The 13,883-nt window shown below is 44.8% G+C and overlaps 1 protein-coding gene and 1 pseudogene across 1 annotated transcript in view; one reads left to right on the plus strand and one right to left on the minus strand.

Annotated features, from left to right (window-relative positions):
• The first annotated feature begins 809 nt into the window (after positions 1-809).
• The window catches only part of LOC146548200 (ribonuclease inhibitor-like), a 32,116-nt gene continuing 19,042 nt past the window's right edge, over positions 810-13,883 (plus strand). The window contains exons 1-2 of the mRNA XM_085265038.1: positions 810-840; positions 2,328-2,427. Coding sequence (XP_085121164.1) covers positions 810-840; positions 2,328-2,427 — 131 coding nt within the window. The remainder of the gene's footprint in view (positions 841-2,327; positions 2,428-13,883) is intronic.
• On the minus strand, positions 7,858-9,424 carry LOC146548201 (uncharacterized; annotated as a pseudogene).

The following is a 13,883-nucleotide window of genomic DNA, read 5'->3' on the forward strand; positions in this document are numbered from 1 at the left end:
ATGCACATTTTTAATTGAAATGTTAGAACAAAGCAGGGATTCCAATGATCTTTCGCACATTGTCTTCTCAATGTTTAGCCACTGAGTTTCAGACAAATCCCGCACCCATACAGTCAGGGGTCTCATCTGAGCTGCCCAGAAATAATATTTCAGGTTTGGAACAGCCAATCCCCCCTGCAGTTTTGACAGTTTTAATCTTTGGAACTTGATCATCCCTCATGTGTATTTAGTCTCTGTGTCGCATCGTCTGTGTTCCCACCCTCCATATTTTCATGCCCAGTCTTTTGTATTCTTAGCCATAGCTTTCCGTGTCTTCATGATTTATTATAGTATTAGTTCCCCAGTTTAGTTCTCTTCACTGTGATTCTGCCTTGTTTGATGTCTTCAGCCGAAATAAAGGCTCGCTTTTCGTTCAAAACTCAGTTTCATGTCTGCGCCAGTGTCTGCGCCTGAGTCCTCCACACACTCTCCATACGGTCAGCTACTGCGACCGTGACACTAAACTACATGCTGTGTACAGCCACTCTCCTGAGCCTGTATTATATACACAGCGGTTACAATGACAAACTGAAGACAATCTCATATCTACAAAACAGGCTGAGTCAAAGTTGCAGCTACGCTTATGGACATGGAGAAAAAACAGGCGAGTTATCAGCTCACCAGCTACGACTAAGAACAGCTAACCAACTATCCTTGAGATCCACAATGATTTCAATAAGGTGTTTGATATTCCCTCCTTGGGAGAAGATGCGATCGCTAGTCTGGAGGAACCTGTCTCTAATGTTGGAATTGAAACGGTCGTACGGAGCATGCAGTCTGGAAAATCTGCTGCCCCGACGGGTATCCATCTGATTTTTTCATAAAGTTTTCTGACCGACTGAATTCACTGTTAAAATCAACTTTTGAAGAATCCTTCCTCTCACAGTCGTTGCCTCCAACAATGCATCAAGCAGTGATGTGTTTAATTGTAAAACAGGAAAAAGACCATTTAGATTGTCGTTCATGTCGTTTAATATCTTTGTTCAACACAGACACCAAGATCCTGGCTCAAGTGTTGGCCCGTCGCTTACACAAGTATTTGTCCTCCATTATTTCACCAGACGGGCTTTATTAGGCACTATTTTTTGAACATTAGAGCTCTATTAAATATCATTTATACCCATGTTAAAGGTGATACATTGGAAACTGTCATTTGGCTTGACGCAGAAAAGGCGTTGGATCGGGTGAGATGGGATTTTTTTTTTTTATACGCTTAAAAAATGTGTCTTTAATTTTGTATCTTGGATAAAAGTATTGTATTGCTCCCCTCTAACAGCCGTCCAGACTAACAATAATCTGCCCCCCAGGACAGGGATGCCCTCTGTCTCCTTTTTGCCATTGAACCGCTAGCTGTTGCTCTGAGACAATGTGTTGGTGTTGAGGGAAAACATCGAGGGGGTATCGAACATGAAGTCTCTCTTTATGCCGACGACATGATTTTATTTATTTCCAACCCATCGAACAGCCTCCACAAACTTTTGGATAGACTTACAATAATAATAATAATACGTTTTATTTATAGGCGCTTTTAAGAGCCTCAAGGTCACCTTAATGCATACTTAAGGAATTTGGGACAATTTCTGGATATAAAGTGAATTTTGGGAAGAGCGAGGCAAAGTATATCTGTACGACAACTGGGGAGTTTTGTGTATTTTAGCCCCTTTTAAACCCAGCTATAACAAGTTTAAGTACTCGGGCATCTGGGTGACAAGAAAACCACAAAGACTTGTATAAAACTATCTTCCTTTATTGTCGAAGCTTAAAGAGGATTTTGGAAAATGTGAGTTTTGCCTCTTTATATTTATGGTGGGAATGCAGAACAAGGAGCAAAGATGAATGTGATGCTGAATCAGCAGAAGACTTGGACTCATTTGATTCCAGCTTTGATATCATTGATTTCAATATGTCCATTTCTGTCACACTTCACCTTTAAAAGTGAAGCCATGTGGTTCCTGGAAGGAAAAACACGACTTTTTCAAGTCTTCGTCCTGTTTTTATGAGAAATGTACGACTTTAATGTGAAACATTCAGAGTTTTTTCTCTTGTTGTGTTTGTTTGAAGCTGCTTCCTGTTGGCTTCAGCTGTTTGGAGTTTCCATTTTCTAAACTTCTACATTCTGAACCTTCTTCAGCTCTGAACAGATGATGAAACACTGAATGATTTCAAGCACTTTGTCTAATAAACTTACATCTTTCATTCTTTATACAGATTGATGGGCTGTGGTTTGTCAGATATTGGCGTTGATTATCTGGCAGCAGCACTGAAGTCCAACCCCTCGTATCCCACAGAGGTGGACCTGAGTGGAACCTACAGCAACCTGAAGGGTTCAGGAGTGAAGCATCTGTGTGATTTGCTGGAGAATCCACGATGTCGATTTGAAACTCTGAGGTCAGTCAGCATGTTTTAGTTGTGCTGAGATGAATATGATGTGAAAGTTGTGCTGACACTAAACTGCAGACATCAGGCTGATATTATACTGATCCACACTGAGGATCTTCATGGTAAAGTCTGTTTTCTTCTTCTCTGGTTTAGTCCATTGACTGCAGCAGAACAATGTTCACATTTCAAACAGTGATACTCAACGTATGGCCCGCGGCCCACACGCGGCCTGCCCACCTTTCCTGATTCAGAGAGAGGGGACCCTGATTAACTGTGTAGCTTCTTCCTCACAGTTCTAAGTATCAGACACAACAATGAATAATCCACAGCTGACTGTCTTTAGCAGGTCAAAGGTCACGGCACACAGCACTCTGTGAAACAGTTTGGAGCAGGAATTCTTGCACATTTACAAACTGACACTGCTGCACGGCATGCTGGGTAATGCTAGCTGCTCAGGTATGGGCGTGCTAATGGCTGTGAGGCTCTGTGGCTGCAGAACACCGAAGAAGAGAAAAGAGAGGTGGAGGATGAAGAAAAGAGGCGGAGATGAAGCAGAAGTTTTGCTCCAGAGAGGAGCTGTGTCTGTGTGGGCAGGGCTCAGACAGCTCCGCCCACACAGTGACAGTGAAGCAGGTGAAGAGTAATAAATGAAGACAGCAGACAGTATTTGATAAGCTGATGTACAAACATGTAGGTCGTGTCCAAATTCATGGGCTGCATCCTCCTGAGGCCGCATTTGTAGACCGATTACGTCACAGCGACACGTCGAAGGCTGTCCAAATTCGTAGACTCCTCCGAATGCAGCCAACAAATGCGTCCTCCTTTTCCCCGAATTTGAAGGATGGGTCGGGTGTGTCCTTCGTGGCCTACCATATCCCAGAATTCATAGCGCGGCCCAGCCAAACTCCAGTTTCCAACAATGGCAGCCGCTACTAAGTTTTAAAATGACTCATACTAATCTTTTTCGGTCACAAAATAAACTTTTAACATATTTTCAGGCGAGAAAGTAGCTGTGTAAACATCAAATATCTGCTCGGTTTATCAAGATACCGCATATTTGCAAAAGTGCTTCGACGTTTTCGGAGACGTCTGCTACCCACCAGCTCGATAGCTCGCCGGGAGCTCGAGGGTCACTGAAGCCGCCGAGAACGGCACAACTCCCGGCACATCATTTTCAGATCACCGCGGACTTTCGCTACTCAGGTTAAACGTGATATATAAGTCACTTAGACAACCTCAAAATGTTATTGTTGGGCTTCTTTCAGTGTTTTGTTTGTTCGTGAGTAAATCGGTTTGGCTGAGATTAAAGTTATTAGATTAGATTAGATAAAATAAAACTTTATTAATCCCCCAGGTGGGTTCCTCCTTGGTCTTTACAGAGCTGACTAAACGTCAAACAGAAAACTGATTAAACAGAAGTATGAGACGGTCGAGAATTTACGCCAGTGTCCTGTTATATTTTAGATAGCAAGGAGCAGACGGCTGAGTTTATTAAACTCCACCGAGACAGCGGTGACGCTAATCAGAAGGCTAGACCGTCCAATTTCCCCAGCCGTTTATTTCCAGCCTACCCGACCTTCTGAGGACCCAGCCCACGTAGACCGCAAAGGCCGGGTCCTCGGGAGGATGCAGCCCATGAATTTGGACACGACCGTAGAATGATGGTGGCAGCTACAGAAACAGGTCCATACAGACTGAAGCGTGTCTCAGTCTGAATGTACACTGCTGTTATAAGAGCTGTGGAAACTCAGGTCAAAAGGACGTAACCACACTGCTGACAGTTCCAGGACATTCACAGAGTTACAGCATCATTTGTGACCATAAAGACAGAAAGCTCATCCAAATCCTGGGATTAAAAGTCTGTCCTGGTGGTGTCCAGTCAAACACGTCTCTGTGAAAGCTTCAATCCAACAGGCTCCAAAGTCCTTCTGCTCATTTCCTCGCCGGGTTCTTGATGCTCCTGTACCATCTCTCTGTCATCCTCCTCGCTCCCTCTTTGCACTCACAGTCTTTGTGCATCATTAACACTCACATGTGGAAAACCAAAGTTTTACTGGGCAGAAGATGATCATCAGTGACTCTGTCTTTAAAACACTCTTGTTAGAAATGTACGACTTTAATGTGAAACATTCAGAGTTTTTTCTCTTGTTGTGTTTGTTTGAAGCTGCTTCCTGTTGGCTTCAGCTGTTTGGAGTTTCCATTTTCTAAACTTCTACATTCTGAACCTTCTTCAGCTCTGAACAGATGATGAAACACTGAATGATTTCAAGCACTTTGTCTAATAAACTTACATCTTTCATTCTCTATACAGATTGGAGCGCTGTGATTTGTCAGAGATCAGCTGTGATTATCTGGAAGCAGTGCTGAAGCTCAACCCTTCGTATCCCAGAGAGGTGGAGCTGAGCTACCACAAGCTGCAGGATTCAGGAGTGAAGCATCTGTGTGTTCTTCTGGAGAATCCACAACATCAAATTGAAACTCTGAGGTCAGTCTCCACGTTTTAGTTGTGCTGACACTGTCGATCTGTGGAACTAAAACCTTTATACAGGAAGTCTGGTTCAGCTCTTTGTAGACCTTCTAATCTCTGATGCTCTGAGTCTTACTCAGTAGATGATGCAGAGTTGTGAAGCCGATGTGGGTGAGGACACTCGCCCAGCTCTAACTACTTTGACGTCCAGGCGGCTTCCCTGCTTGTCCTGATACAAACAAACCTGAGTAACGTTGCAGGTCAGATCTCATCAGTCACACCTGTTATGGCAGCTCTCCTCTAGATTGTAGTTCTTGTTAACCTGGGATGGTTTTAGAAGCCTGGACCACAGACTGCAAGGGAAGATATTACTGGGAAAGGCCAAAGCAACCTATTAGACCCATTAAACACTAACATAGATGAATACTCAGATTTAAACCTTTATTGTTTCACAAAGGGTTAAAAAGGGAACGTCCACAGTTTAGTGTGCAGCAGATTTTATTAAAGCAGTTTGACAGGAGCAAAGCAAAAACACAAAGAATAAGTGTTTCACATATTAATACATATAACATAATAATAAAAGAAAAGCAAAATAATGATACAAAAGAATGAAAAAGTTGTCCAGAGCAGCAGGATGTCTGAGGTCTGCAGAAACACAAAAACACAGCAGCTAAAAATAGTTGTTGAAAGAAAACGAGGTGGGAGCTGCTGATTCCTGAGCTTTGATACTGGATTAGCTTCAGTAGTTATTCCCATCACTGCTGTAGGAGCTACATTTAGTCACAGCTGATTGTCTTTGACCAATCAGAAGACTACTGTTGTAAAAACAAGCAGACAAAGAACCAATGAGAGTGAAGAACAGGATAAAGAGCTCGTGTGATGGAGGCAAAGCAATAATCAGCAGACTGTAGCAGTTTCTATCTGGATGAAAGTAGAAGGAGCTCAGCGGAGCTCAGTCCCATATCTTTGGTTAGAAACAACATCAGTGATTTCCTGCTGCTCGAGATGATTCCAGCAGCTCTCATTACAGCAGCTGATGAGAGAAACAGCTGATGGCTCACAGCTCGTACACTGTTGGATCTCCAGATGTTCACGTGGCTGAAGTCTGTGAAGAAACTGTGGTCCACGTAGTTCACACGGCCTCAGATTGGACCGAGCTCCCTGGATCACTGCAGCATCCTCAGCTGGTACATGGACGTCTCTGCTCCTCAGTCTTGGAGCCCCTGCAGGTCCGTCCACACCACCAGGGTCTTCTCACTCACCTTTCCTTTGTCCTCGTCCTTCATCGGCCGTGCTGTGTCTTTGTTCCTGCGGTGTTGTTCCCACGATGCAGCGCTGATGTTCCCCCCTTGAATGCACAACAAGTACGGTGCTGGTCTTTCTCGGGTGGAGCAGAGACAGATTGAAGTCTTTCAGGCTTTAGTGCCGACTTCCCTGACAGAGGCTGGACTCCATGGTCTGCACAGGAGGCTTCTACACTGTGTGGAGGTGACTCCTGGACTTGAAGACAGGCTGCAGGTACGTGTGTGATGAAGAGGACCTACAGCAGTGTGATGGAGCTGCAGGTGTGAAGGAAGTCCTGCTGTCCTGTCCCACCCTCATCTTTGCTTCCTCTGTCTTCTCTGGACTTGTCCTCCTGTTTCAGAAACAGCACTGCTTCATGCCGAGGGTGGACAGGAGCGTTGGCTCTGATTCTTTTACCGTCCACCACAAGGAGACACTGATGCTGACCTCCTGATTCATCTGCATGTGTTCTGCTTCACACTGCTCACCTCCACCAAAGACTTCACAAACATCTTCTTTCTTTGAGTCCAGTTTGTCCCACAAACACTTCCAAATCTCCTCCTCTGAGATTCTGCAGCTTCTTGCAGTGTGACTCAGCTGACTTCTGACAGACCACAGACTGGCACAGCATCCACATGTGTCTCCTTTCAAACAGGCTCTTGATGTTTCCTCCCACATCATTCTGGCCTCTCAGTCTCCTTTGTTCTCCAGCTCTGTAGCTCCAGCTGGTGAAGCTTCAGTTTTCCATGTTGGTAACAGTAAACTACAGCCTCTGCTGTCAGCTGGGTAACTAAACAGAGCTGCAGCACGTCTCTGCGGTGGTGCTACATCCAGCCTGCAGACGGCCGTCTACATGTTGTAGTGGTTTACAGTCACCAGGGGGCGCTGTCCCAGCCATGCAGGCAGTGGGCTGCTCTGCTTGTGCTTGTGGTGAAGCTGAAGTGAAAGTGATAGGTTTGTAGTTTGAACCTATCCACTGGAACGTTAAGGACAATCTGCTACGCAGCAAAAAGCAAGACACAAGGCACCAAAGTTCTCTGGTTTACTCATGCATGAGGGAGACCTGGCTGGAGCCAAGCGTCGTTCCACCACTTGACCACCATCAGACTCTAAGCCAGGCTCCCCATAGCACTCCTTTTATTGTGGTTACATGAATATGCATAGGGTCATTAACATATAGCATCTCACATAGGTATACATGTGAACAAAGAATACTGTGTGTGTGTGTGTGTGTGTGTGTGTGTGTGTGTGTGTGTGGTACTGCTGATCAAAGGGTCATATAACATCCTTGGTCAGGAAGAGGGTAGACCCCCCTTCACCCTAGATGGTTCACCCTAGATAACATGGTGAGGAAGTCCAGCAGTTCATCTAAACAAAAAGCACTTAGACTAGAACAGACGTAGCTACGTTAATCCTGCCATAAAACAATAAGAGAAGGTACGACCTCTCTCGTGCTCCCAGGATGTGGGTGTGCATTCCAGTGTGGAATACACACCAAGCCCCTGCAGCCTGCTAAAGATCACACATCCTATCACTACACAATTGATTATACACCTCTAAGAATATATGGTTAAATATTTCCTAATACAAATGACAATAATAAAATCTAAACCCATCATCACCACCCTGTATTGTCATTTTTTAAGGCTATACGGCATATATATATCTTCAGCTCTACACCACTTGTCAACATTTTCAGTGCAGGCTTCATTTCATACACACATATTAGCCTTAGCATCCATGTCACTCTGCTGCAACAGTATGAAATTGGTAAAGGTGTTAGCAATCATTTTATTCACCATCGATCTTACACATGGCAAGATGCAACCTGTAAACAAGCAAAGCAAAGCCAATAATGTAAGAATGGGAGTCAAAAACTTTAGAAACATATTCCACCATGGTCCAGATGTCAACCAGGCTATCCAGCCTTGTGACGTGTCTCCTCCTGATGTGTGGTCCGCCACATATTTCTGCAGAGCAGTTAAGTTCTGCAGTGCCTCATAAATGTCTCCTCCAGTCGTATATCCATCCGGAATAAACGTACAACATGTCTCTCCAATCAGCTTACACACTCCTCCTTGTGATGCTGTTATCAAGTCTAGGGTCAGCCTGTTCTGCAGTACCATCGTTCTGATGGCCTTTTGCTCCTCCGCTAAGGCTGTTCCCAGAGTCTTAGTGAGATTAATGTGTCGCAGTAAGGCATATCGGTTGATCTCCACATGATCCCGCACCTCTGCAACTCCGATGTTTGGGATCAAACTTTGGAAGAATTTAGCTCCTCCACTCCAAATGCGGAATTCTCGTGGCACTCCAGTGTCTACTGTCACTCCAAAAGAGTTAGGTGAGGCTATATTCACCTCACGCTTCCGTCGGTTGCTAGGGTGATGTTCAACTCTGTCCATGAAGAAGACATGATCCGATAACTTCACCACGGCACACAATCCTCCCCATCCCTCAGGGAGTGATAGATAGGCTTTATGTCCACACAAGAAATACCAATCAGCCAAAACTCTTGTTCCTTTACTGCTCGGCACCATCCTTGCACATCCTGTCCACTTCTGACTCTTTGCTTTTACTGGTATCCTGTAAGCCCGGTTGGACTTGCATTCAGTCCTCCTTAATGTCAAGTTCTCAGCTCACTTTGCACTGGTCAAGCATTTCATACACCTGCTCTCATTCTCTGGAGGGCAGTAGGTGTATATGTATCCACATAAACGAAGCGGCAGCTCCCCCACTGACAGTGATCCATTGTTCATCACACACAACGGCAGTTGAGCTGTATTCAGCTTGTTCAGCAATATTATGTCTGGCAGTGGGTCTGACACTTGAGGCCAGGCCAATAAGTCAGTTTGCTCAGAACAATTCACATCTATAAGTGGCGACTTACTCCAGGTGATGTTCAGAGGTGTACTATAGTTGGCCTGGGACCAGAGGACTCTTTTGCCAGGATGAGTTGCTAAGCCCAACAGACACCAACTCCTGTCCTCTGGTATGCTGTACGGCCACAGTCCAGATGTATATGCGGATAACGGCATATGAGCACACACATAGCAGTCCGTCCTATTGTTCAAGTGAGCAGTTGTATTCATAAACTGCCACCAAAAGTTTGTAGAATAGCCATGAGGGTATTGGGTGTGGTTTCCTTGGACATACAGGGTCTCCACAGCTGACCATGATGACATCAAAGCCATTACACCCAGCAGGGTAGACAACACTTTACCAGCCATTCTGATGAGTACCTGTGGCTCAGTTGGTTTCTTCACCGGATTGAGACGAAGGGCCCTAGAGGCTTTCCCCCCCTTTGTACCCGGTCTTCCTGCCACTTACTCCGAGCTGGCCTGGATGTGTGTCATCTTTTTGCAGTGGCTTTGGTGTATCCAGGTGGGTCGTTCTGCAATCTTCACAGCAGTTGGTGTTGTCAGCAGAGCCTGGTATGGTCCGTCCCACCGTGGCTTCGACCAGCACTTCCTCTTTATGACCTTTATCAGTACCCAGTCCCCTGGCTTCAGACGTTCTTCCTGTACAGAAACAGAATCATCTGGCAGATTATTTGCACTCATGACTTCTTTGCTTTTCAGCATTTTAATCATCCAGTCTGCTAGTGTGTTTTCTTCTTCTGCTTTATCATTATCATTACAAAACACTGGAACTCTAAATGGCCTGCCATATATTATTTCAAAAGGCGTTAGGCCATTATCAGTTGGCGTGATTCTCATATACATTTTCACTAGCTCAATGCAGTCTACCCATGTTCTGCCTGTTTCCTCCATTGTTTTCCTGAGTCTCAGCTTTACTGTGCCATTAGTCCTTTCAACCAGCCCTGCACTTTGTGGGTGATATGAGCAATGGTTTTTCAGCGTTATCCCCAGATGTTGTGACATTTTCTCAATTACTTCATTCACAAAATGAGGACCATTGTCACTGTAAATAGTCTGGGGGATCCCATGCTCTGGGATCACATTTTTGCATATCACTTTAGCCACTGAAATAGCATCTGCTTTCTTAGTGGGGACAACTTCTACCCACTTTGAGAACGGGCACACAATCACCAGGCAGTACCTGTAGGTGTTACAGTTAGACAACTCAATGAAATCCATATGGATTACTTCAAATGGGTAGCTGGGTCTGGGAGACTTTCCTCTCCTAGGTCTGAGGTTTCCATGAGCATTATGTTTACAACATATTAAACATGCTTTACAAAAATGTTTTGAATAAGCATTGAATCCCAGTGTGAAAAACTGCCGTTCGACTGCTGCCACCATCCCAGCTGTCGAGACATGGCAGAGCCCGTGGCTCAAACTTGCAGCAGTCCTATATAGGTTCTTAGGCAATATAGGTTTATCACAAAGATAGTAGACATCACCTCGCAGGCTTGCTCCTTTAGTGAGCCACAGCTGCTTCTCAGCTGGAGGTGAGTGTGACTGCATGTCTGCTAACACATCATGTGTGATGGGCGTAGTTTGCTCCTGTGACGCCAGAACATGAACCCCATGTGTTCCAAGGGCCGCTTCCTTTGCAATTTTATCTGCAAAGGCGTTGCCTAGTACAATGGGGTCAGTGCCACGTGTGTGTGCTGCACATTTACAAACCGCAACTTTACTAGGCAGTAAGACTGCTTTCAACAGGGCCTGCAACAATGTCGCATGCTCCACAGGTTTACCTGTTGATGTTGTCATGCCTCGTCTTGACCACTGAGCGGCAAAGAAATGAAGTGTAGCATATGCATACTGACTGTCAGTATATATAGTCACTGCCTCCTGTCTCTTCTGCGCCTGTTCTAACCACAATTTAGCGGACGCCACTTGTAACTCTCTCTCCTGTTTCAATTTCCCTGTCGCACAAGCTGCTTTCACTGTCAACTGGTCTACTAACATTTGACATTGTCCTACAACCAATTTACCTTCAAAATCATATTTCTTGCGCCAATGTCCTAAATACTTTGCGCTACCGGGAGCGAATTTCACCATAAACTTCTCGTCACCCTCTGACACACTCTTGGTTGCTTGGGAACCCATAATAACAACAACAGCTGCCAACGTCACAGACCACGTGTTCTGCTCCGCACACACTCACACAACAACAACAACAACAAAAAATATCCTCACACACAAACAACAAAAATTAGGCCTATTGTCTCAACGCAGTCTCACACAGTGACTGCGTGCTTTGTCGCACACAGTGGCAAAGACTTACATAGCAGTGATCACGCGCTTTATCGCACACAGTGATAAAGACTTTCAACGCAACCTCACACAGTGGATGCGCGCTTTGCTGCACACAGCGGCAAAGAATAGTCGCACACAGTGACTACACGCTTTATCGCACACAGTGATAAAGACTTTACAACTCAGCCTCACACAGTGGCTTAGATTTTTCACATACCTACTTGGTGTTGCTTATTGCGAGTAGCATCAGTCCCGAATCCCGTCAATCGTCATCCATCGAGGAGAAAAAACAGACGGCTAATCCACCGGCTCGATGACGAATTCTCACGCCTCGGGACTTTGCTGCAGGACCTCTATAAGTCCTGGCTGACGTCAGTCTGTCGGCGTGTCTCTTTTCCCCTCGGTGAATGTCGACTCCAGGGATCCGGCTCTCGAAGGACCAATTAATGATAGGTTTGTAGTTTGAACCTATCCACTGGAACGTTAAGGACAATCTGCTACGCAGCAAAAAGCAAGACACAAGGCACCAAAGTTCTCTGGTTTACTCATGCATGAGGGAGACCTGGCTGGAGCCAAGCGTCGTTCCACCACTTGACCACCATCAGACTCTCAGCCAGGCTCCCCATAGCACTCCTTTTATTGTGGTTACATGAATATGCATAGGGTCATTAACATATAGCATCTCACATAGGTATACATGTGAACAAAGAATAGTGTGTGTGTGTGTGTGTGTGTGTGTGTGTGTGTGTGTGTGTGTGTGGTACTGCTGATCAAAGGGTCATATAACATCCTTGGTCAGGAAGAGGGTAGACCCCCCTTCACCCTAGATGGTTCACCCTAGATAACATGGTGAGGAAGTCCAGCAGTTCATCTAAACAAAAAGCACTTAGACTAGAACAGACGTAGCTACGTTAATCCTGCCATAAAACAATAAGAGAAGGTACGACCTCTCTCGTGCTCCCAGGATGTGGGTGTGCATTCTAGTGTGGAATACACACCAAGCCCCTGCAGCCTGCTAAAGATCACACATCCTATCACTACACAATTGATTATACACCTCTAAGAATATATGGTTAAATATTTCCTAATACAAATGACAATAATAAAATCTAAACCCATCAGAAAGCGAGAGTTAAAACACTGAACAGTGTCCACTGAGCTTCTTATGCTATTCTCATGCTCAAAGAAGTTTAACAGGAAGGACGACTCGTCCATCAGGTGTCCAGCTGTCCGTGACCGTGTCCACAGCAGAGTGTGACCGAGGCTTCATGCTAACACGCACACATGAAGCTAATACCACCACGAGCAGCTGCTCAGTGGATTTGGAGGACAAATGTCTGCAGCTTCTCACAGGCAGTATGCAGAATGTGGATCTCCACAAAGACTGTGGAGAGCTCGTCCCACACTCTAAATCCACACTTGTCTGCACAAAACTTCTCACACGTTCCCATCACAAGTGTCTTCTAAGTGAAGCTACCAGGTTCAGGTCCAGCTTGTTTATCTGGAGCTGCAGGAGATGATCCATCCTCACAAAGCAACACAGCAGATATGCAAACACACAACACAACCAAAGGATTCTCTCTGCATGTCTGTGGCTGATGCTGCTGGAACGAAGCTGTTTGAAACCTTGTTGTTCTGCACTTTGGGACCAGAAGAGGAAACTGAAGCTCTGTGCAGAGGGTCCAATGGAAGCAGCCAAGCGCTGTAAGTGTCTGCTGTACAGGGATGCTGGTTCAGCTGTGGCTCAGTTTCACAGTGTGACTCAATAAAAGCAGCAGGAAATCAAAGCTTGATGCTTTCATCAGTGTGGAAATAAGAAAGTTTCCTGTGACAGACGCTGGAGCTCTTTCACTCTCAGCTTCACAGTTTCAGCTTCAAACTTCTTCCAACATGTTTCTAACACGGCCACATTCCACCTTAATGGAGCTGATATCTTGTGCATCAGCACATTTTCTAAAGGCAGCGATCACATCTTTAGTTTTGGATGTTTAACTGCAGATTGTTTATGTGTTTATAGCACATTAATTACAGGAGCAGCGTTGACCACAGTGCTGTACAAGAATCCAAAATAACTATTAAAATAACTCCTAATATTAATATCACACATCAAATATCAAATAACTCTCATGCTGTATTAAAAGCCAGTGAATACAAATGTGTTTTAAGAGCAGATTTACAGAGACTGACAGCAGGAGCTGGGGCTGTTCGATAGAACGATGTATATATGATGACCATATGAAAACGTCTATCGTTTCATATCACGCTCTTTGTTTCCTGCTTATGTGTTTGTATGTTTTCCAGATAAAGCTTTCAAAATAAATCTGAAGATCCTGTTGAGAGTTTTCAAAATAAACACAATACATTACTGCGGTCGCTCGTTTATCGAGTTACGTTCTAAAAATAAGTCTCAGAATGAAGTAGCAGCTTTATGTTTTATAAGTATTATAGAAGTTTTAAGGCAGTTAAACCCTCACTGCACACTTTCTACACTTTTCTCAGACAGGCATGAACATTTTCACACTTTTCTCTCTTGTTTAAACAAAGTTCAA

This window comes from Mchenga conophoros, linkage group LG23, assembly GCF_057382185.1.
Source record: "Mchenga conophoros isolate Kocher_MC1m ecotype Shallow Benthic linkage group LG23, M_conophoros_male_GT1.1, whole genome shotgun sequence".
Lineage (NCBI taxonomy): Eukaryota > Metazoa > Chordata > Actinopteri > Cichliformes > Cichlidae > Mchenga > Mchenga conophoros.